Below are 24,522 nucleotides of genomic sequence, written 5' to 3'. Positions count from 1 at the left end.
TTTATTAGAAAAGCACACACACAAACAAAAACACACGCATGAAAACACATGGGCACACATATATGCACACAAAAACACACACACTCAATAGTGTTCAGCAGTGTTTCGTTTGTGTTCACACTTGTCAATGTTTTGTCTATGCCTCCCTCACGTAGTGTGTGTTGTCCATTACTAGTCACACCTCCTGGGGTTTATTATATCATTATCTCATTATGGTATTATCTCAATTATGTTATCTTATTATGTTAATATGTCATTACATTATTATCTCGTCATGTTCTTATCTTATCATTAGGTTATTAGATCATTAGGCTATTAACTCATCTCATTATCTCATTATGTTATCTTATGACATTGCGTCATTATCTCATAATTTTATATTATCTCATTATGTTAATATGTCACATTATTATCTCATTGTATTCTGTTATCTATTATGTTAATATGTCAGTTATTTTGTTGTTATTATGTTATTATCTCATGTTATTTTGTTATTATATCATGTTCTCATTGTCAATATTTCATTGTCATCTCATTATGTCATTGTCATTATCTCATTATGTCATTATGTTATGTCATTATTTTAATGCCATTATGTTATTATGACTGTCATTATCTCATTGGTATATAAAAAAATGAGATAATGTTATGTCATTATCTCATTCTGTTATTATCTATTATGTTAATGTCTCATTATGTCATTATGTTATGTCATTATTTTAATTTCATTATGTTATTATGACTGTCATTATCTCATTGGTATATTAACACAATGAGATAATGTCATGTCATTATCTCATTCTGTTATTATCTATTATGTTAATGTCATTATCATTATATTATAGTCATTATGTTATCTCATGCTATTATGTCATTGTGCTCATTGTCAGATCATTAAGTAATATCATTATGCTATTATCTCAATGTTAATATGTCATTATGTGATGTTATTATATCATTCTCATGTTGTCATTGTTATTCTCATGTCATTTCAGTATATGATCTCATGATGTTATGTCATTGTCATTGCTGTTATTCTGTTATTATCTGATTATGTTATTCTGTCATTATGTTAGTATCCCATTATGTTCTCATGTTATCATCTCATGTAGTCATTATCTCATTGTCATTATGTTATTACTATGTTAGTATGTCATTACGTTATGTCATTGTATTACATTATTATCTCATTGTCACTCTTATTACTATGTTAGTATGTCATTATTTTATGTCATTGTTACTACGTTATTATCTCATTGTCATTGTTATTACTATGTTAGTATGTCATTATGTCATGTCATGTTATCTCATTATTTTCTCATTTCATTAGCTTATTATGCCAATATTTTATGGTATCATGCTATTATCTCATTGTTATTATCATTATGTTGGTCCTTATTTCAGCCTGCTTTTGTTTCCATAACTTTGGTGGATCATTGCTATGTGGCTTCTTTTGGTGTAATTAATTCACTTTAATAAATTGAATGAAAATGAAACTGAACGAACACTTCAGTTTGAGACTCACGTTTACTTCTTTCCTTTTTCGCAGGTTTTTTGCTAGAGACATTAAGAAATAGACAGAATATTTGTTAAGAAATGGAGAGATAATTTGTATGAACTTATCTATTTGGTTTCTAATGGTAGCTGTTTGTTTATTTGGAGAGATGTGTTCTTTGTATATTTTAGACTTTGGTGCACTTTTAATTTGGTAATACTGTGGATATTTCCTTGTTTCATATTTGTTTCATATTTCTGCACCAGTTCTGTAAAGCTTCTGAATGTGCTGTCCTTCATAAGGTGGAGAAGAAAGTGAGGTGTGCGATGCCTTTCTTGCCGCCAATACATGAATATTTCTTATTTACCAAACATTAGAATATCACTCTTGACTCACAGGCGTAATAACTACGGTATGTTTACTGAATAAGCATAGAGAGAAGGCCCACCCTGACCAGGTCAAAGTTTCATCAGAGGGATACTTTTACTACATTTTCCAGCAAGTTGATAAAGCTGAATAATTTTGGAATGTCAAACAGAACAGTGCTGATCAAGTCAACATAAAATAAGCAACAGAGTACAGAGTAAACATCTGATCCCTGAAATACGGCTGGCTGTGGCAGCGATGAACCTCACCTTTGCAGGGGCGTTGACCACAGACAGGTTGTAGCCATATACGAAGGAGGACCCCAGAGCCCCAAAAACTGCCGCACTTATCAGACAGATTGTCAAGCGCTGCTGTGAAATACACACACACACAAAACCACGCATCAGCTTCTACTGCAAATTTTTAAAATGCAGCTTCAAATGCTATTATCACACAGCAGTAAAGACAAATACTTACAGCAAAGTAGAATTCCTTTACCAAATAGATAACACAATTATTTTTACACTTACACACACACACACACACACAAAATATCTTTAGGGGAACTTGAGACACCCATCTAGTAGCATCTAGTAGATTCCAGTTGGTGTTGAAATCGCTCTGTAGTAATTGTGGCCCACGTGGAGAGATTCTCACAATTGCTGCAAATTAGATGGAGGTACTGACATGCCCTGAACAATCTGTTCTAACTCGTCGCAGAGATGATTTTTAGGATTAAGATCTGGGGATTGTGAAGGCCAGGGAAGCAAGGAAAGCTGTCATGTTCCTGGAACCAAAATCCATGACTATATGAGCCTTGTGTACAGTCGTCCTGCTCAAAGTGTTCTGCCATAGGGTAAACAGCTGCCAAGGGATGATCTTGGTCAATCACACCATTCTTGGTATACTCTCAACCACACTGCATGAGAGAACCCCACAAAGTTGGAAGTTTTTGAAATACTGGCCCTGGTTAGTCTAGCACTGATGACCATGCCTCGATTGCAGTTCGATTTTCCTATTCCCAATAGTTTTAAACAATGAAAGAAACTTGATTAAAGTTTTAAAACAAGTTCTGAAGTGTTCTTCTCTTATGTCAGAATTAACAATCAGAATCCAGAAAACAGTGCAGGGTTATGCTGCAAAAACAAGATCCAGCAAATCCAAATCCAACCCTAAGAGACAGGCACAGAGACTCAACCCCGTGTGATGGGTTCGGGCCTGTCACCGTGAGTCAGGCCCGACCCCATGTTAGTGTGAACTACACCCGGCCCTGTGTCAGTGTGAACTATGCCTGACTGCTTGCAGTTAATTGCATGGCTTCTCAATACAAGGCAGTCCCACAGATGGAGACTGAACTGAGAACTGCTGCCCCTGGTAATGGAGCTGCCAGAGCATATTGGTGGCAGGCTGGACACAGGGGCGGGCTTAACAGAGGGAGGCGGGACTCAGGGGAGGGGAAAACAGAGGGAGGTGTGACATTCTTTATAATTCACTCTGGGTAGATTTTATTTTTCATATTTTTTTTGTTTTTATTTGAAAATACTTAACATTACTTTTGCAGTCAGTTAAGATCCATCTATAGCCATCCTTAACACTGAATACTGGTGCAACCCTGCAGGTGCATTTTATAGGTGTACTGGTACAGAACATAGCCATGTTTAGATTCTGTGCCCATTCTCAACTCCATTCATCACTGGTCACTTTCTGGCAACAGAACCTCAGCTGAGTGATTACCATTTCTCCTGAGATGGTGTCACTGCTGAGCAGACAGCATTTATTGAACCAAGTCTCAGTTTTTCCCAGTTCTTAGCTGAACTTGTGGGAATTTAATTTGCTATAAAAGTTCTTTCATCTGACAACACACACTCCAGGGCTGATGACTAACATGCAGATAGCAGCTGTTACCGTGGAGGGACTCCGCACGGCCCCAGCTACCAGGTTTTCTTGATCCTGGTGAGAAGATGCTCAGACTTTTGAGGTACTCCCTGCCCTCATAGACTTGGCTCTGCCGGGTAATTTAGGGCAAATTTCTGCAGCACCAAATGATAGTGAGGCTCAGAATCTCCTTATCAGCTGTTCATCAGTTTCATTAACTGCATGAACAACCACTACCACCCTGACATTTTCCTTATAAGCTCTGAAAAAGGTCACAGCGCACTCCTCAACTGCTAAGGTTTTCCTTCTCTGACCTGTTTGATGTCTGGAGGTTAGTGAGCTTGTCACATTCCACCAGAGGAAAGGTAAACCAAGCCAAGGCTGAGTGCTTCTCTCTCTTAGTGCACATGCCCACGCACGCTCACCCGCACACACCTGCTTAGGCGGAGCTTGTAGCTCGTTGCAGTCCGTTGTTCGGCTTTTCTGAATCTTCTCCATAGCAGCAACTCAGCAGCCTGAAAGAAAGAAAATCCCCATTATTATCTGTCATTTATAAATTATAAACACGCAGACACACACGCACACACACACACACACACACACAAACATACATATATATATATATATATATATATATATATATATATATATATATACACACACACACAGGCACACACACACACACACACACATACATATATATATACACACACACACACACACAGGACAGTAAGAGGGATGTCTGGGTTGACAGGACAGTAAGATGGGGCATCTGGGCTGACAGGACAGTAAGAGGGGCGTCTGGGTTGACAGGACAGTAAGAGGGGTGTCTGGGCTGACAGGACAGTAAGAGGGGTGTCTGGGTTGACAGGACAGTAAGAGGGGTGTCTGGGCTGACAGGACAGTAAGAGGGGCGTCTGGGCTGACAGGACAGTAAGAGGGATGTCTGGGCTGACAGGACAGTAAGATGGGGTGTCTGGGCTGACAGGACAGTAAGAGGGGCGTCTGGGTTGACAGAACAGTAAGAGGGGCGTCTGGGTTGACAGGACAGTGAGAGGGGCGTCTGGGCTGACAGGACAATAAGAGGGGCGTCTGGGTTGACAGGACAGTAAAAGGGGTGTCTGGGCTGACAGGACAGTAAGAGGGGTGTCTGGGCTGACAGGACAGTAAGAGGGGCGTCTGGGTTGCCGAATCACTAAACTGTGAGGTTCCAGAGGCCTGCAGGGCTGAGACTGGTACTGCTTACGTAACATGGATAGAGCACAGTTTGAACTGATATGAACAAACTTTTACTGCACACCATTACACCAAACACTCTGCTACACCCCACTTCTGTATTACTATTACACATGTACTTGATTTACAGAATGATTCTAAGCACTCTGGAGAAGCTCTAGGAGTCAGACAAGGAACTTCTGACTGTCTGCTCTTACTGACTATACAATTAGCCTGAACAACTATGAGAATAACTCAGCGTGTTGAATAAGATCCTGTCAGTTGTATAATAGGATGCATTTAATTCTAATAATAATACATTTTATTTATAAGCGCCTTTCAGGATACTCAACGACAATTTACAGTACGAGAGCAAATGAAAACATGATAAGAGTTATAGGAAGAGAATAACGGTAAAACAAGAATAATAAAATGACAATGCAGTGGGTACATGAAAATAAAATTAGAGATTGTCATGGAACGCTCGCCTCCCGTGAGTCATGTGATTTGGCCCGCCACGTGCAGTGGGAGGGTCATGTTCGTAGCCACACCTGCACACACCTGTATTGTATTAGTGTTTTGTGTATTTAAACTCTTGTCGTTGTGTGCAGCATTGTCGGTTATTGACGTAATGTGTTAATGTAGATGTATTCTTGTTTATCGTGTCTGTTTAATGTTAACCGTTTCATGTTCCTTGTTTGTAATGCGTGTGCCGTGGTGTTTATATGTGTAATGCGTGTGCCATGGTGTTTATATGTGTAATGCGTGTGCCGTGGTGTTTATATATGTAATGCGTGTGCCGTGGTGTTTATATGTGTAATGCGTGTGCCGTGGTGTTTATATGTTAATAAATGTTTGTCCACGTCACTGGAGCCTGTGCGTCCTGCTCCACGCCCTTCGGTACTCAGGCCACACGCGTTACATAATAACCGACCGCTACAGGACGCCAGCTCCCGTGACAAAAAACGAACTTCCTAGCGGGAGGTGCGTAGGCACCCCCCTGCACTGCTGCCTGGATCCCAGGAAATTGGGGAGAGGACCGCGACCGCTGTCCGTGTCTTCTTCGGAGGCGGAGGGGAACACCCCAAGGAATTTCTTGGGGGAGGCCTGAGGCTGTTGAGCCTGGGCCAAGGAGGACCGAGGGGCAACACACCGACCAGAAAGAGGGTGCTCGGGTGGAGCCAGCGGGATCTCCTGAGTCCCTTCCCTTCAGCGGACTCGCCAGCGAGACTGGAAGGGTCTGCCCAAAGCCTCGGAGGCAAACCGTCTCTGGGACACTCCTAGAGCGGCGGGAGAGAGGAGGACCATTAGGGGAGGTAGCATGTTTGGAACCGGGGCGGACATGCACTCCCACGTGTCCGTTGAGGCCATGGACACGTTCGAGGCGCCTGCGCGGACAGCGGGCACTACGTCACAGCGCCTTGTGTTTGTGTGTGTGTCTTTGGGAGTGTACCGGACTACCCTGAGAGAGGCAGGGAAGCTGGCTTTCTCCCTCTTGCTGCGAGGTCTCCCTTGCTGGCGGCACATGGCCCGCCTGGTACTGGGTGGGCATCGGTCATGACCGTGCTGTGTTTGTATTTACGTGTACACGACGCCCGGAGGTTCGCGTTCATTGGACGGACGCGTCGGGGACCGCGCCCCTCGGGAGGGAGTTCTGTCACGGAACGCTTGACCCCCCCCCGCGAGTCACGTGGTTTGGCCCGCCGCGTGCAGTGGGAGGGTCATGTTCGTAGCCCCACCTGCACACACCTGTATTGCTACTTTTGTGTACTTAAACTCGCCGTTGTGTGCAGCGTTGTCGGTTATTGTTGACGTAACGTGTTTAACGTAGATGTATTCTTGCTTATCGTGTCAGTTTAACGTTAACCGTTTCATGTTCCTTGTTCGTAATGCATGTTGAGTTCCGCTGTGTTTATACGTTAAATGTTCGTCCACGGCACTGGAGCCTGCGCGTCCTGCCCCTCGCCCTGCGGCACTCGGGCCACACGCGTTCCAGAGGTTAAGACACGGTAAAAAGTTCCAGTAATGAGTGATAGAACAAAAACACAACTATAAAATAACAAAGCAGCGAGGCAAGAAAAAGAAAGGTTTACAGATCAGGAAAGGCAGAGAAAAGAGAAAAGGTTTCAAATGCATCTCAGTATTTCCTTTAACACTAGGATACACACAGTCCCAGACCCAAACAAGTGCTGGTGGGCTGCACAACAACAGCCATAATGTCCACTGTCTGCAGAGCCATGCCTTGCATAAAAAACAGATGCAATAATATCACAAGCCCTATTTTATTGTAATAACCTATTTTATTGCAAAGACATGATGCCACATTAGATTTGTGGTCAAGTCTCACATCAGAACCATATAAGAGTGTCACTGTCTGTTTCACTAAAGACCAAACAGGTGACGTCATTGCTTTAGAGAAGCACTTGTGCCCCAGAGACTGAGTGAAGACAAACAAGTGTGCATCACAACAGACAGGGGAAGAATAAAATGAAGGCCACATCACTAAACCGACACGGCTGCAGTGCTTTGGACATAAGCTATTGGTAAGGTGGTGAGCAGATTTATAGAAAAGATAGATAGATAGATAGATAGATAGATAGATAGATAGATAGATAGATAGATAGATAGATAGACTGTTACAGGAATCAATACTATACTACATTGACAACATTTATAGCGATCTGTATTAACCTACAGTGCTAATGTCAAATGATAAGTCACTTAGTCAACCTATAAAGTGTAAAGGAGGGACATTTTTTTGGAATTAGACCAACCCTACATAACTGATGGGAAAACAGTGCAAACTGAAAAGCTGATTAAATGTAAGACGTCAGGGGTCACACAGCAAGAGGAAGAGTCAGCACAAACCTGAGCTCCCTCCCTCTCTGTCTCACTTCTCACACCCCTCCTCTCTCACCCCACACCACCTCACCCAACCAAAACACACCCACACAGCATGAGGTAGAATCAGCAACAAATCTGATCTCTCTATCTCTCTCTCTCACCCAACACATCGACGCATGTGCATGGTTTCGATTCCTGACGAACATCAGGAAAAGCACTTTGTCGTCACGGCTTTGCTGGTTTGAGGGGAGCTGAGTAGAAGACCTAGAAAAGATGTGGAAGGTGAAGGCAACAGTGGTTCCAGTAGTTATTGGAGCACTAGGGGCTGTGACCCCCAAACTGGGAGAATATCTCCAGCAGATCCCAGGAACACCATCTGAGATCTCCATCCTGAAGTGTGCAGTCCTGGGAACAGCTAAGATACTACACAGGACCCTCAAGCTCCCAGGCCTCTGGTAGAGGACCCGAGCTTGAAGGAAAAACAGCAACAAGTGGGGAATATATATGTGTGTAAAAATATTCCCCACTAGCCCCTCTGCATGCTCTGTTTCCTTCAAGCTTTTTCCTCCACGCCTTTTCTCGTTCTTCCTTTAGCCCTTGGTATTTCTCGAGCTTCTTGTGTTCCTTTTTCTTGATTATGTTATCATTTTGGATCACCCCATCTATCCCTACGGCCCTCTTCTGCTGTTTGTCCATCACTACTATGCCCAGGTGGTTAGCTATTACCATTTTTCTGTCTGTATCTGGAAGTCCCACAGGATCTTATCACGGTCATTCTCCACCTCCTTTAGGGATGTATCCCACATTGACCTCAGAATGTCCAGCCCGTACTCGGCACAGGTGTTTCTGTATACTACACTAGTCACTTGGTTATGCCATTCCATCTATCTGCTTGCTAGCATCTTTCATCCCACTGTGCTGGATTGCCTCAGGGGCATCTACACAGCCTGCATTTGTCCTGCCTGGTGTGGTAGATCCCAGCCTCTACTGATCTCATGTTCAGAGCTCGTCTCTGTGCTGTCTTTCAGTCCAGCCTTTTCCAGCCATTGGTAGGATTTCTCCACATCAGCCACTTCCACTGTCTGCTGGTGGTGCATAGCATGCAGGGGTTTGTCCTCCCTGCTTTCCTTGTACTCAGTCCAAGGAGTGTCTGAAGTGAACTGGGTCATTATCCCCAATGCCACCGTTCTGAGAGAAGCTCCCAGTCAAACACCTCCATGGCATTGACACAGATCTGAACTCAGTGACCAAAACTACTAAAAATGTGCTTCAAACTTTAGGAAACTTTAAAGGATACTCACAATATAAGACTTCAAAAAACTTTAAAGGATATTCACAATATAAAAGACTTCAAAAAACTTTAAAGGGTATTCACAGTATAAGAGTGTAAATAAATAATGCAGCAACCCACAAATCGATTTTACAGCCTAACACCCCCCCACCTCCCCATGAATACACACAGACACACACAGCACTGACAAGTGTACTACCTACCTGGATCAAAGAGAGAATGAGAAAGTGAGAATGACTCTGAGCACATAAGCCTGTGTGTACTGCTGCACGCCCTTTCTACTCTTACTCAATGATTAACGTGCCAAACCACAACACCTGTCACAAACATGGCACGTGTGGTGAAGTCACGTGCTTTTATACACGGACAAGTCCTCTTACGCAATATACACAGCAAAAATGACAGGTACTACACCAAAACCTTAAACGTTCATTCCTGTGCGTTCATTCTGTTAACCCCCCCCCCCACCCCCACCCCCACCCAGCCTGCTTCCTACACATGTGGCAAAAAAAGACCTGCCAAGTTAATCTGGAACGGTGCCCACTACTGCAGTGGAGAGGCAGGCGTATCCAAACCTGTAGAACAGCTGCCTGTAGAATACTGCCCCCTACTGCAGAGGAGGGGCAGGTGTTTCCAAACCTGGAGAGCAGCTGCCTGCAAACCCATTAAGGAGGAAAGCAGGAGCTGCAGACTCAAACACTCTGGTCACTAAAGGGATAAAGGGCAGCTCTATTTCACCAGTTCTCTAAAGGGCAGATGTAACCCTAACCACTTCACCAGTCCTGTAAAAGGGCAGATGTAACCCTAACCACTTCACCAGTCCTGTAAAAGGGCAGATGTAACCCTAACCACTTCACCAGTCCTGTAAAAGGGCAGATGTAACCCTAACCACTTCACCAGTCCTGTAAAAGGGCAGATGTAACCCTAACCACTTCACCAGTCACTTCTCTCAAGGGCTGATGTAACCCTAACCACTTCACCAGTCCTCTAAAGGGCAGATGTAACCCTAACGCCTTCCCAAGTCCTCTAAAGGGCAGATGTAACCCTAACCACTACCCCAGTCCTCTAAAGGGCAGAGATAACCCTAACGCCTTCCCAACTCCTCTAAAGGGCAGATGTAACCCTAACCACTTCCCCAGTCCTCTAAAGGTAAGATGTAACCATAACTACTTCCCCAGTCCTCTAAAGGGCAGATGTAACCCTAACTACTTCCCCAGTCCTCTAAAAGGGCAGATGTAACTCTAACCACTTTACCAGTCCTCGGCTGCTAGCTGGAACATCACTCTTACTCTGATCTCTACTGCCGTGAGAATGCCAGCCGAGCGTGCAGATAAAGGTACATTTACCTGCAACTCACCTGGTAGAGCAGGTCAAGCAAGGTGCTAGCAGCACTCAGGTCACAGGTTCACTACCCAGGGAGCTCACACTGTGTGATGCTGATAAATCCGCCATGTCACTGTAGATAAGAGCGTCTGCAATATGTTGAAAATGTAAAAAATAAATAAATCAAAATAGGAAGTCTTAGGTCTAAATGTGTGAACTCATGACACAGAAAAAGAGCTCACTCTTATTTTTACCTCTGAGTGGAGGAACGCCATCACATCTGAGAGAAGAACTGAAGCTACTTCTTTTTCTGTCTGAAGCCTTAAGTGTCTGAGGCCATTACGCTAAGGAAGCGGCATTATTAACCATAACACCAACACTGTAAACACAGACTGAAGAAACACCTGTCCAACAGAACACAGGCACGCCTAGTGTTACAGGAAACACCTACAGACACGCCTAGTGTTACAGGACACACCTACAGACACACTTAGTGTTACAAGACACACCTACAGATACGCCAAGTGTTACAGGACACACCTACAGACATGCCTAGTGTTACAGGACACACCTACAGACATGCCTAGTGTTACAAGACACACCTACAGATACGCCAAGTGTTACAGGACACACCTACAGACATGCCTAGTGTTACAGGACACACCTACAGACATGCCTAGTGTTACAGGACACACCTAGTGTTACAGAATACAACTACAGACACACCTAGTGTCACAGGACACACCTACAGACACAACTAGTGTTATAGGACACACCTAGTGTTACAGGACACATCTACAGACACGCCTAGTGTTACAGGACACACCTAGTGTTACAGAACACAACTACAAACACACCTAGAGTTACAGGACACACCTACAGACACAACTAGTGTTATAGGACACACCTAGTGTTACAGGACACACCTACAGACACGCCTAGTGTTACAGGACACACCTAGTGTTACAGAACACAACTACAAACACACCTAGTGTTACAGGACACACCTACAGGCACAACTAGTGTTATAGGACACACCTTGTGTTACAGGACACACCTACAGACACGCCTAGTGTTACAGGACACACCTACAGACACGCCTAGTGTTACAGGACACACCTAGTGTTACAGAACACAACTACAAACACACCTAGTGTTACAGGATACACCTAGTGTTACAGGACACATCAAGTGTTACAGGACACACCTGTAGACTTAACAACCACTATAGAATATACTACCTATTTGTCATATAGGCACATAAATGAGAGAGTGTATTTCATGACAGCTACATATCTTTGATATGTGACAGGACAACTATTGTCACTTATGGGGTATTAACACACAATTCCCAGCATCATTGCCTTCCCCTGTTGTATGAGAGAAACATGAAAACATTTGCTCATTTTATGTTACAGTATCCCAACTAAATAATTGTGAAATGGTCTAGAGAAATCTGCAGAGAAATTTAAATCTTTGTTATCATCCTTTGGGAATTAACGTCCAGTAGGTGGCTCAGAATGACAGTAAGTGACAGGGGAACAAATATTCTTGTTAGGGTTTGCTAAAATAAGACACTTATAAGGAGAATTGCTTAGTCAAAGTAATAAAATACATCTCTTTTGCGTTGGAAATGACAACCTATGATATGTAATCCTATCACACCTTTCCTTTGTTACGTCAAATACCCAAAAATATTTCTTAATTTTCATGCAACCATGCCACAATTTAAGTTATCTTTCCATATGGCTACTTTGGTAATTTTAGTATTTAACACTTAAGAAAACAAAGGATTAACTCATATAGCTGACCACTCAAACAAATCTGCCACAATTCCCCCAACTGACACCGCATAGTTTTTTTGGACCTAGGACTTTGTATTATGTGGTCTAGCTCTTTGATCAAAACACAAAACATATGTATTGTCATGACCTTCTATTACAATTGTGTTTGGCCTTTGTCAGTCTATTGAAAAGTAAATAGAAGCCCTACTGTTTGATGTTTCAGAGTCTCCAAACTTAGTTTACACAGTGTCCCTGAGGCCACACTTATGCCTGCCAAGTTTGGGGCGCCCGGATGGCATGGCTGGCATGTGCGCCCTGGCTGATGTGGGTGGTGCGTGGGCCCTGGGATGGTGTGGGTGGTCAGTGCGCCCTGGCTGATGTGGGTGGTGCGTGGGCCCTGGGATGGTGTGGGTGGTCAGTGCGCCCTGGCTGATGTGGGTGGTGCGTGGGCCCTGGGATGGTGTGGGTGGTCAGTGTGCCCTGGCTGATGTGGGTGGTGCGTGGGCCCTGGGATGGTGTGGGTGGTCAGTGCGCCCTGGCTGATGTGGGTGGTGCGTGGGCCCTGGGATGGTGTGGGTGGTCAGTGCGCCCTGGCTGATATGGGTGGTGCGTGGGCCCTGGGATGGTGTGGGTGGTCAGTGCGCCCTGGCTGATGTGGGTGGTGCGTGGGCCCTGGGATGGTGTGGGTGGTCAGTGCGCCCTGGCTGATGTGGGTGGTGCGTGGGCCCTGGTTGGTGTGTGGGCCCTGGCTGATGTGGGTGGTGCGTGGGCCCTGGCTGATGTGGGTGGTGCGTGGGCCCTGGGATGGTGTGGGTGGTCAGTGCGCCCTGGCTGATGTGGGTGGTGCGTGGGCCCTGGGATGGTGTGGGTGGTCAGTGCGCCCTGGCTGATGTGGGTGGTGCGTGGGCCCTGGGATGGTGTGGGTGGTCAGTGCGCCCTGGCTGATGTGGGTGGTGCGTGGGCCCTGGGATGGTGTGGGTGGTCAGTGCGCCCTGGCTGATGTGGGTGGTGCGTGGGCCCTGGTTGGTGTGGGTGGTGTGTGGGCCCTGGCTGATGTGGGTGGTGCGTGGGCCCTGGCTGATGTGGGTGGTGCGTGGGCCCTGGGATGGTGTGGGTGGTCAGTGCGCCCTGGCTGATGTGGGTGGTGCGTGGGCCCTGGGATGGTGTGGGTGGTCAGTGCGCCCTGGCTGATGTGGGTGGTGCGTGGGCCCTGGGATGGTGTGGGTGGTCAGTGCGCCCTGGCTGATGTGGGTGGTGCGTGGGCCCTGGGATGGTGTGGGTGGTCAGTGCGCCCTGGCTGATGTGGGTGGTGCGTGGGCCCTGGGATGGTGGCTTCTACAGGCTAATTAAACTGTGCCTATATAGGAAAATGTAAAGGGTCCCTGGATGGCGACCTTTTCATCTGGGGCCTGATTGAACAACATCGGGTGTGTTTCTGCTTGACGGCAGTGAAAACTGGCAACCACACTAGCCTTTTGTGGATGAGACCAGCAGTCCCTGATTAATACTCTCTGTGCTCCCCTCTCCTAACTGTTCTCATTCAGGTACCATTTTGCAAAAAGTGCTAAAGTTTAGAATTTCTATATGCAATATGATTCAATACAAAAGGCCTATAAATAGAATTGTCTAGAGAACTGACTAAATTTTCAATGCCTGCATCAGGGAAGCAGACCCTCACTAGTAGCCTAATGTACATATCTAATGTTGGTACATATTCTATACAAACAAAAGACTACACGTGACATGTTCCAGCAGGACTTTGCTTTAGGGCTTAGTGCTCGTCCACCAGAAATTGTCACAATGCCATCTGCGGGATTAGAATGTGCAGTACACATGGTAACCATGGAAGGTGTATATATTTTAGGTTAGTTTAGCAAATTAAAATCTGTTTCCAGACTACATATGGATGGACACCCTCAAGTTGTGACACTGACACATAAATTTAGCATACACTAAGTGTCATAGAGAATGGCATGATATTATTTACATATCATAGGTTGTCATTCCAGCACAAAAGTGGTGCCCTACTTTATCTAATTAACAAGAAAAATGTGTTTCCTTGTCACTAACCAGCATGTCAGAATTTAATATCTTTCACCTTGAATTCCCCTCCACCCAAATTCGATACTGGGCTGTGATTAGACAGTGAATTCTGATACAAATCCAACATGTATTGTATTTCAGTCAAATTATGTGAAAATGATATAATAGAGGTTCTGGCAGCATGTTCCTGTTGAAAAGTAATGTGTGTGCTGTAATGTGCGTGCTGTAATGTGCGCTGTATTTCATGTTTTTTCACGTCGTGATCGCATTTCAGTTCCCACCACCCAGCCAGCAATTTCACTGAAAGACATTGTTGAGATTCTGATTGCTGTAGATAGAATAACATTCATCATACCTATACCTTTACCACAAAACGTCCACCGTTTCAAATCTAGAAAAATGTCCATTTAACGCAATTGCTAATTTCACACCATTTTCTGCTGGAATAGGCATATCTGTCAGACTGTTCATGGTATCCCAGAGTCTCCTTGGGTTCCTTTTTTTTTCCTGTGTAAACTGCCCTCTGAAATTTTTCTCATTTTAACAGCAACCCAGTCGCGATCTTCAAATGCCTTCCTCCTCCCTTGTATTATGTGCGTAATGCTCTTAGTAAGGCAGCTTAATGTTTGGAAACACCAACAATGCTGGACTCCAATCTGTACTCTCGACACAGATTCATATCTTATCCGTTACACTGATAATCCTAACAGTCATGATGCCACAGTCACTATACACCATAATGATAATGCAATACACCATGTCAGCAACAGCACAGCCCGCTGGTATCACCTGAGTTTATCAGGTCCCGTGAGAAGCCATAAAATGTTCTATTTGGGCTAGCTAATAACTGAAATGTGCGCCTTGGTAATCTTCATATACAAACAGACGAGGGCCACATAAAAACACACACTTTAGACAAGGGCGCCTGCCTCGTTAGTTTGTGTGATAAAATCATATGACAGTAGAGGAGAACCTCCAGAAACACATTTCATTGGTCTTCACACTGCCATGAATAGCTACCCAGGTTGGATCAAAAGTGAGGTAGTGGATTAGTTAGTATTTTATCACATTAATACATAACAATCTAGCCCCTTCAAGGGGAAAAACTGACATTCCCTTAAGTTAATTGAAGATGAATACTTTAGGGAGTCTACAAACACCTGTGTATTGCTTCTCTCATTCTGCAAACCCAGGAAATGTTTTCCTAATGGCAGAGAACATGCCAAGAGTTGCTTCAAGTGCCTACATGACACTGGAGAGAGAGCCAGAGATGGAGGCCGACTTCACCAACTTCACGCAGGAGACGATCTACCACACAGAGCTCCTCGCGATGACGGCCAGACCAAGCACACACTGTGGCACTCGGACAACTGACCTTGTTCAAGACATTAGGGACAATCCGATGAGCGTGCGCGTGTTTGGCAAGAGCCCATCTCCTGTGTTGGTCATATACAGGCTCAGGTCTGCACCACAAGGTCAAGAGCAGGAGCATGGTGAGGAATGTAAGGCTGGGTTTTGAGATGCCCTCACATCACTCACCATAGAGCAAGAGGTGACCGACACCCTCAGGCGAACACCAGGGATGCTAGCGTTCTTCAACCTCAGGCTCCATAACAATGAGCTAAAATAATGGCAGCTTTTTCCACAGACGTTCATGCCAACACTGACCCAAAGAATTCCCATCTACAGGTGATTTACCTGATGAGTGCAGCCTGGATTAAACTAGAATATCATGTCAGACATGTTCACATTTCAGATTCCTGACACTGAGAAAACAGGAGTGCTTCCAGCAGTAAACAAGCTTCTCGCCAGCCTCTGACACGTGTAAGTGTCAGAGTTCCCTACAATGCGGTTCCCTTTTCTGCAAATAACATATCCTTTAATCAGCAGTGCTACATTTTTCTTTTCCTCTCATGTTTTACTGTCTTTTGTTTATTTTTAGATTGTTGATAAGCCTTGTCAAATATTGTCCGGAGTTGGCTATAGAACAATAACTCATTTCAGATCTGCATATCTTGACACATCTGAACATGTTGCACTTGCTATATAATTTACATATATCCATGTACTCAATCATTTTGTTCTCCATATATACTCATGTATCTCTGAATAAAGTGTGTGCTTCTCAGTATCTCTGACTCTGTGTCACTCGTTTGGAGAAACGGGCCCCAAGGGCCCTGAGGAGGGACAACCATACCCAGGTGGGGCAGCCGGTGGCACCCGAGGGACGGGATTAGGGAAAATACAGCAAGGAAGACTGCTTCTCACAGAGATCTTTACTCTGGAGCCAGCGACTGGGACTCCTTTCTCCTCAAACACAAACAAGAAGAGTGGACGTGAGGGGAGTGAGGGCACAGAAAAAGCTGCAGGTCCTCTGCACATTCTCACGTTCTTCTCCTTCCAAAGCTTATTGCAGAGAAGTGTGTGACTTTAATGTGTGTCTGTGCTGCTGCTGGTCTGAAGGTAACAAATAATGATGGCTGGGCTACAGTTGGTCTCATCCTCCACTAAATCAAAACTGTTCCCAGACTGGAACTGCAGTTCTTGCTGTTGAAATGGCAACGCTCATCACTGAAGAAACAAAATATTAAGTGCACACAGACAGCAAAGTAGAGTTTGACTATTTTGACAATCAAGGTGGTTCCATGTTCATTTGAATGTCAGAATTCAACGGATCAAGCAAACCACTGTACCTGAGCAGTGGGATTTTATGCCAACAAAACAGAATCCTGCTGAACCCTGCAGACTTCTAACATGATTAACAAGACCAGCGTTCCTCCACTACCCACTAAATCACCCCTGAAAGAGCCAACCGTGTATAACCTTGTCAATCCAGAGACTGATGTGGAGGGTCACATTTCACAAAGCCAAACAGATTGAGAGCGATCGGGTCACTTGGAGGTCTACTGCCAGGTCATGTGATGAGGAAGGTTGCTATGGCTGGCACCGTTCAGACGGGGTTTCCTTTAAAGTGGACAGCTTCAGCATCACAAACATACAAATATATGCATATTCTGAATAATACCAATGAATTAAATAAAAGGTCAATCTCTCCTCACACAGATCTCTCTTAAAATTGAATCCCATTGTCGATAGGAAAAGCTGGCTGCCAGTTGGGGCTGAAGATGTGCAACACATTATGGACTCAGAGGTAAGGTTGAAGAAAAGCACATGACCCTCTTAGTGACTGCAGTCAAACCCCCCTTTCTCTTATTTTGGCCTTGACATGTTTGGCCCATAGGAAATAACTGCAAAGCATACTAGAGCTGCTCTGGCAAACAGCAAAAGATGGGAAGTGCTTTTTGCATGCATGTGCGCAAAAGTAGTCCAGGTATTTGAAACGATGAACTCATAAAACTTTGTAAATGGCTTTTTTTCCACTACAGGTCCTGCCAAGCAACTAAACTCTGACCATTGCACAGTATGACCATAGTAAGCTCTGACCATAGTATGCTCTGGCCCTGTCACACGTGACCCAAACTGACTCTCTGATCATGGCACACTCTGACCTAATACTCTGAGCTGACGCTCTGACCTGATGCTCTGCCCATAGCATTCTCTGACCACAGCTCAGACCATGAGATTTTTTGGCCCTGACCCTGGCACGCTCCAACCCTGGCACAATCTCACATTAGCACGCTCTGACCTGACGCTGCGAACGTGGCACGCTCGGATCTGATGCTCTGCCCATAGCATGCTCTGACCCAACTCTCTACCCATAGCACACTCTGTCCTCACACTCTACCCATAGCATGCTTTGACCATGGCTGGGACCACGACGTGTACTGACCATGAAAAGCTCTCACCCTGGTATAATCCTGGCACATCCACTGCTGTGCATACATGACCTAGAAATGACGGGATGGTGTGTAAGGTACTGAATCTGAGAGTTACTGAATTATATACATATGCATATTTTGGCTTATTTTGACTTGGCAAATTAATAACTTAAATGATGCTCTGCTTAACTTAGGCTGCCACATTCCATATTACAAAATGCGCAGTGATTCTCTTCCATGTTCAACACTTTCGGAAGTACTGTTCTAACAAACTGCCAAAATGAAATAACCAATTGTTTTTATGCATTAAAGATCAGAAAACCCACAAAGGAGTTTAGTGTTCTCCATGATCCAATAGGGAATTCATTCCTCACCCCATTACCAAGCCCATATTAAGGGAGAAAGCAGTGAAAGTCAGCATGGGTCCGGCCCACTTCCATCTACCTTACATGGAAAATCATGCCCCCCACCCCCCAAGCGCGCACGCACACACACACACACACACACACACACACACACATTTTCTTTATGTGCATGATTGGCCTTCCAATATGTCTCACTCAAATACAACATGAAAGTATATTCTGAGGACAGCTTAAGTTATCTGATCTTTCAGGCAGCCCCAGGATACAGTCAACAGAATCACAGCAGTGTGGTGTAACAGACCAGCCTTAGTCACTCTCTCTCCCGCTCTCTCTCTCTCTCGCTCGCTCGCTCTCTCTCTCTCTCTCTCTCTCTCTCTCTCTCTCTCTCCCTCTCTCTCTCGCTCTCTCTCTCACACGCACACACCCACACACCCTGTAGAACATTTACTATCCCACATGAAACACAGCAAGAGCAAACACTACATTTTTAATTTCGACCAAATATTGGACAGTACTTACCAAGCACTCGGGTCAGTACCTAGTCCGCTCTCACTCTTCATAACCACTCTCCACTCTCAGCCTACATCACATGAGTCCCATCAGTACAATTCAACTCTTCCTTGTTCTTTAGGAATAATGGTGTGTGTGTGTGTGTGTGTGTGTGTGTGTGTGTGTGTGTGTGTGTGTGTGTGTGTGTGTGTGTGTGTGTGTGTGTGTGTGTGTGTGTGTGTGAAAAACTGCATTGATACCCCTGCCATGTCAAACCATGTGAACTGCTGGACTGTAAAAATACGCCCCAGTAATAAGCCCCATTTATTTAAATAAACCTTCTAAAGGTGTTGAGTAACGAAGGCAGAGCCTGGAATACTAATATGGATTCATGATTTAGTAAGTAAATGAATATGTAAATTATATAAATAAATGATTGAATGAAATGTAACAAGACATCTATACACATATTTCATTACACGCATTGATTCATTGTAAAGATATGCTGGTGGAACATGCACTTATGGAAAGAAGTTGTGGACAGAATACACACACACTCAGACTCCCAGAGTGGAAGGAAGTGAAAAACATGACTGTAGTCATTATGAAAGCCACACGCTCTGCTCACAGACCTTTTTCAACCCAACATGTAATACATGTTTAACAAGCTAAATCCTAGATTCTTTAAGTGCAGAAGGAGTGTTGGGGAATGAGAACAGACTGTTAAATAATTAGTAAAAAAAAAAAAAAAAAAAAAAAAAAAGGAGTAACAGAAAAACAGTCAGCGTACAAAACAAACTAAAATAAATGTGAGGAAAACCATGTTATAAAAATGAAAGGCTAGAAGAACCCAACCTGATAAAAAACGATAACTGAGGAGATGAAAAACAGCGCAGTGAGAAAAGCGATAAAGAGCTCACGTTGAAAAGAGATGAGAAATATGAGATTAAAAGGAAAAAGCACTAAAAGATGTTGGAATGTTTGTTTGTGTGTCTTGTCTAAATTTCTGTTTAAATGTGGCCACTGTGGAAAAGTTATATTTAATCATGTTTAAACACCGTCTTCATGAAGGACACGCTAGCGTTGTGGGGCGTAGTAAAGGCGGGCTTATTTAGCGGCAAACGGAGCAGGCAAACACTCAGAATACGTTATATATGCTAAACACCAGATGACATAAAAATCTTAACAGGCACAACGAAAAAAATGGGAGGTGTTGTGAGAGAGGGGATTAACAACGTCAATATTGGCAGACAGAATTAATTAACTAAATCCATGCTATTGTCAGGAACTGCCCAAGCAGAAGGCTGCAACAGTGGGAAAATAACTGGACTGAAATGGCAGTTTTAACCCTACAAATGCACTTAGACAGACAGCCCGAGCAACGTAACGACTCGAAGAATAAATCGGATTTAGGAAAATGGCTGTTACTTATACATCCGAGTGCTCCATGTTTGTTTTTCCAATGGAGGTTATGGACCCAGGCAAAGGCTGCTGGTTTGGGATGGCTGATCCACTCTACAAAGTCTTAAGGTCAGATAGTAATCAGGAAGTCGTCGTGGTGCGCTGCTTCAGAGAAGAGGGCAGTCAGCGCTACTTCAGGATTCAAATGAAACATGTTTACTCGTCCTAACGCAAATGAAATAGTGAGGGAGGATTACTGTAGATGGGCTCCTGTTAAATAGGAACAAAGGTGGTGCATGGCTGGTGACAATTTAAATACAAGAGAACGGTACACAAATTTAATAATGATCATTTGGAATAATGGGGACCCTTTAAAAGTGATGATAACCAATAGACGTGTGAGTAGTAGAATGCATGAATATTCATATTTTTTTGTTTTAGCAGGGAACTGCAGTAGGGTGATTTGTTGGTGTGCAGAGAGCAAGGGAGACCAGAAGAACTGACCGGGGAGAGGGAGAGAGAGAGAGAGAGCACGCATTCACAAACACACACAGCCCCTGCCTCTCCAAACTGTAAGATATGCACATGTAGCTTATCCCAGTGGAAGAAGAAGGAACGCTTTACTCATACTTATACTGCTCCTCCCCACTGGAAGACAGAGACACACAGACTGACACACACACACACACACACACACACACTTGCGGCTCCTCGCAGTGGAAGGAGAGAGCCCGCCTCACTCACACTCATGCTGTTATAGAAATGCAGTGGCCTATGAGAAGATCCCTCAATGAAGAGCTGCATCATGTAATACAAGAACTGAAGAGCAAAACAAGGTTGGAGCAAAGACTAATATTGTGAACATCTGAAAGACATGCCAAGTAACTAGAAAAGAAAGAACTGGACTATATACAGAGGAGTGAAAAAGAGATGTGGACAAATTATGCACTGGTTTCACTTCGCTCAAATGTTGGGTGCTTGTCTTGTAGTTGGGAGGTTGCTGGTTCGAGCCCTGCTGCTGCCAGGTTGCCACTGTTGGGCCCCTGAGCAAGGCGCTTAACCCTCAATTGCTCCTGTCTAGGTTTGGGCTGCCTGGCAGGATCCTAGTCCACACCCGTCAATGGCGTGGCAGTCTGCAGTGGTATTCTGTACCACTGTGTATGACTGAAACGTTTTAAAGATAGAAATCTGTGTAAAAAGTGCAAAATGTAAACACTGTTAACCAGTCATTATGCTACATGTGTGTGTCATGTTGAATGCTGTATCACTGAAACTGTGCTTGTCATATCGTTGCTTCTTTTTAATTGCTTTTCATATGAGGTATTGGCTGCAAAAGACAACAGGATATATTGTTTTAATACAGCAAGTACAGCTAAAATGTGGATGGTCTAACATGGGCCGCAACTTCATGCTGTGGGTGTGGTTGCTTTGTAAAAGATTTGTTTTTCCTGTCTTGGTTTACACCGAGCAATGGCATATTTTGCATGCCATCTTAATCTGTGCTTCATCGCTTTTCAGATATCCATGCCACTTTCATATAACTGATATCTTGGTAATTTTTTTTGTCAACACCTTCATCAATGCTTTGGAGAATCTTGTGAGTTCACATTCATGCCAGTTGCTGGTTCCACTCATTTTTTCCGAGTTTTCAGAGCATTCAACGCTGGTAGTGCAAAAGAAGCTTTGCAGCAGGAAATGGGCGCTTACGTTGATGTACAACCCAAAACCGACTGACTGGCTGTTATGGGCCAATATTTCTGATGTTATAGACTGTTACATCTATATTAATCAAGTAAAAATGTCAAAAGCTTATCATCGTTATCAACATCAATTTTATCGCGATCCTGTTTTGGCATCATTTCATCGCCCAACACTAGGTATAAGTCTGTTCTCTCCCCAATTCCACACCGCATTACTAGGAGTAATGAAACTAAATTTGGGCCAACTCTACAATATTTTCAGATTGTTTTTATTCCAAAGCAGATGTTTTTATTCCCAAGAATGGGAAATTTTAGTGAAAAATGGGAAAGGAATTGGGTCATGGATTATGCTAGGTAATTCAGTGATGTGGGATCATTCTTCTTCGACAGTACCACTGGAAAGTATATGACTATTAAGCCAATAATAACTAGTTTTATAATAGTCTTATAATAACTATAACACTATAATGTCATCACTGAAAAAGATGACGGTGCGGTAAGATCTGATGCCTTCTGGGCTTGTGGTCATGAAAGCCCAGATGGAACCTGATGTTACCGCAACATCACTGATTGGATAAACTATAAATGTATATATATTATAACCAACAGCATTTTAGCAACTACACTCATGATACTGCAGCAGCTACTGCTGTTCCTCATTAATGACATGGCAGAGTCGTGTTGCACTAGACATGTCGATGCCGGGAAAAAGAGGTATGTGCGTCCTTGTTGGTGAAACTTGAGTTCATTACAAACAACACAGCACTATGTTCACTGGGACAAGCAAAGGCAGGTACTGTCACTCCTTATAGCTGCCTAGGTCCATATATCCCTTGATGAATGCCCAGGACAAATTATTCATCTGAAGGCTGGTCCTTTGTGCCTCTGTTACGGAGGTATGGCCTGAGTGTGCAGCAGTCTCATGAAGGCAATGGATGGGTTTTTAATAAGGAGTAGGGGCAAATCAGGGATGAGCTTTATCAAGTGTTTAGTAGTACATTTCTATATAGTCATTTATTTATTTAGTATGACTCTTTTCTATTAATTTAATTACATTTACAGTGTTTGCCAAATGCTGTAAATGTAACATTACATTTTTACAATGTAGACATTTAATTGTTTGTGTTTAATTCATTTGTTTATATTCATAAAATATTATCAAGTATTATGCAAATGTATAAAAGAGTAGTATCGAGTGCTCCTGTTAATCAGTTAAGAACCCTTCATATATACCATGCCATTGTAGAAAATGCAAAAACCTACACGAGACCCTTCTTAACTTGCTAGAAGTTAAGAATGTATTAAGCTTAGCATTAGTGGAATAGACTTCAGTAGTCAGTATCACAATATTACATATATTACATAGATTGGGAAAGGAAAATCATGCCAACCTTACTCATATAATCAATCAATCATTACATGAGTAAACATGTCAAAATGTTTTAAAAGAGTAGCACAAAAGAATTGATGTAGAATAGTTGTTAACTGGCTCATGACAGTCATGAAAGGGGGGAAATGAGGTAATAAAAAGTGTCAACAGGTAAAAGATGTTTAAACATTAAAATTAGACATGTTAATAACAAAATGCATAGAGATTTTGAATCCTTATAAAAGTATCTGTGTACAGGCCTCTGCAGACCTCTGTGCAAGGCACAGCATCCCTCCACAGGGTACAGGATGGTATAGAAAAACAACCCAGCATACAGAGGAATTTAGGGATGACAGACACGCCTGGTACAACTGTAGTGGTAGCTAGAGTAGGGCGATGTCTACCTAACTGGCATCACAGTGCTGGATGAATATTGTGATATCTGTCCACCATCGATAAAGGATGATGTTAACTGGGTCAACTGGCCCAACCCTAGCGGGAGTAAACCAGTGGCCATCCCTAAGAGATGCCAAAGCACCTCAATTGCCTCCTCTAGGAGCAGCTCTACTTCGAGGCCTCTTACTGAACTGCATTGAGCCGCACCACATCATGGAGTGAGGGTCCAGCAACACCATTTCCACCACTTGTATTTGTGATCTTATTCTTTCAATCACGTGAAGTGATCAGTACAGATGATGAGTCTAGGGACTAATCATTGGCATCACCATCACAGGCTGATTGGACCATAGCACTGCTGCTATCAACAGTCTGATGGAAAAGACAATCCCCTCATAGATTGAGAGAAAACGGTGTTAGTATTGGCACCTAAAACAGACCTAACTACACCCCTTCTCTACATTAAGGGCTGCAATGCTTGAGTGCTGCAAACAATCAGCAATAAACACACAAAAGAAAGACAGAGAGAGAGAGAGAGAGAGAGAGAGAGAGAGAGAGAGAGAGAGAGAGAGAATGTTTTAGAATACAGAAAACAAACTTTAGGATACAACACAGGCATGCAAACTGCAACACAAACATAAAGCAAACACAAACCATGGCTTATCAAGACAGCAGCCCTTCGACCACACTAACATGGGAGAAACCAAAAGCCAAAGTTCACCTCTCATGAGAGTTAAACTCACCTGACCTACCCGGGAGCTAAACATTTATTTGTTTGTTTAGACTT

At 43.7% G+C, this 24,522-nt stretch overlaps 1 protein-coding gene across 4 annotated transcripts in view; it reads right to left on the bottom strand.

Moving 5' to 3' along the window:
* Nucleotides 1-18,963, bottom strand: part of slc2a9l2 (solute carrier family 2 member 9, like 2) — a 90,705-nt gene extending 71,742 nt beyond the window's left edge. For 2 of the 4 annotated variants that reach the window (XM_035527814.1, XM_035527823.1), the window contains exons 1-3: nucleotides 7,957-8,051; nucleotides 4,172-4,251; nucleotides 2,131-2,232 (exon numbers count right to left, since the gene is read on the bottom strand). In XM_035527814.1, coding sequence (XP_035383707.1) covers nucleotides 2,131-2,232; nucleotides 4,172-4,234 — 165 coding nt within the window. In that variant the 5' untranslated portion in view covers nucleotides 4,235-4,251; nucleotides 7,957-8,051. Of the gene's footprint in view, nucleotides 1-2,130; nucleotides 2,233-4,171; nucleotides 4,252-7,956; nucleotides 8,052-18,899 lie in introns of those variants that run through there. The other 2 variants (XM_035527819.1, XM_035527821.1) reach the window with 2 other exon arrangements.
* Between the last annotated feature and the right edge of the window lie 5,559 nt (nucleotides 18,964-24,522).

Source organism: Electrophorus electricus, chromosome 1 (genome assembly GCF_013358815.1).
Source record: "Electrophorus electricus isolate fEleEle1 chromosome 1, fEleEle1.pri, whole genome shotgun sequence".
Classification (NCBI taxonomy): domain Eukaryota; kingdom Metazoa; phylum Chordata; class Actinopteri; order Gymnotiformes; family Gymnotidae; genus Electrophorus; species Electrophorus electricus.
This window is presented reverse-complemented; position numbering and strand designations above follow the sequence as displayed.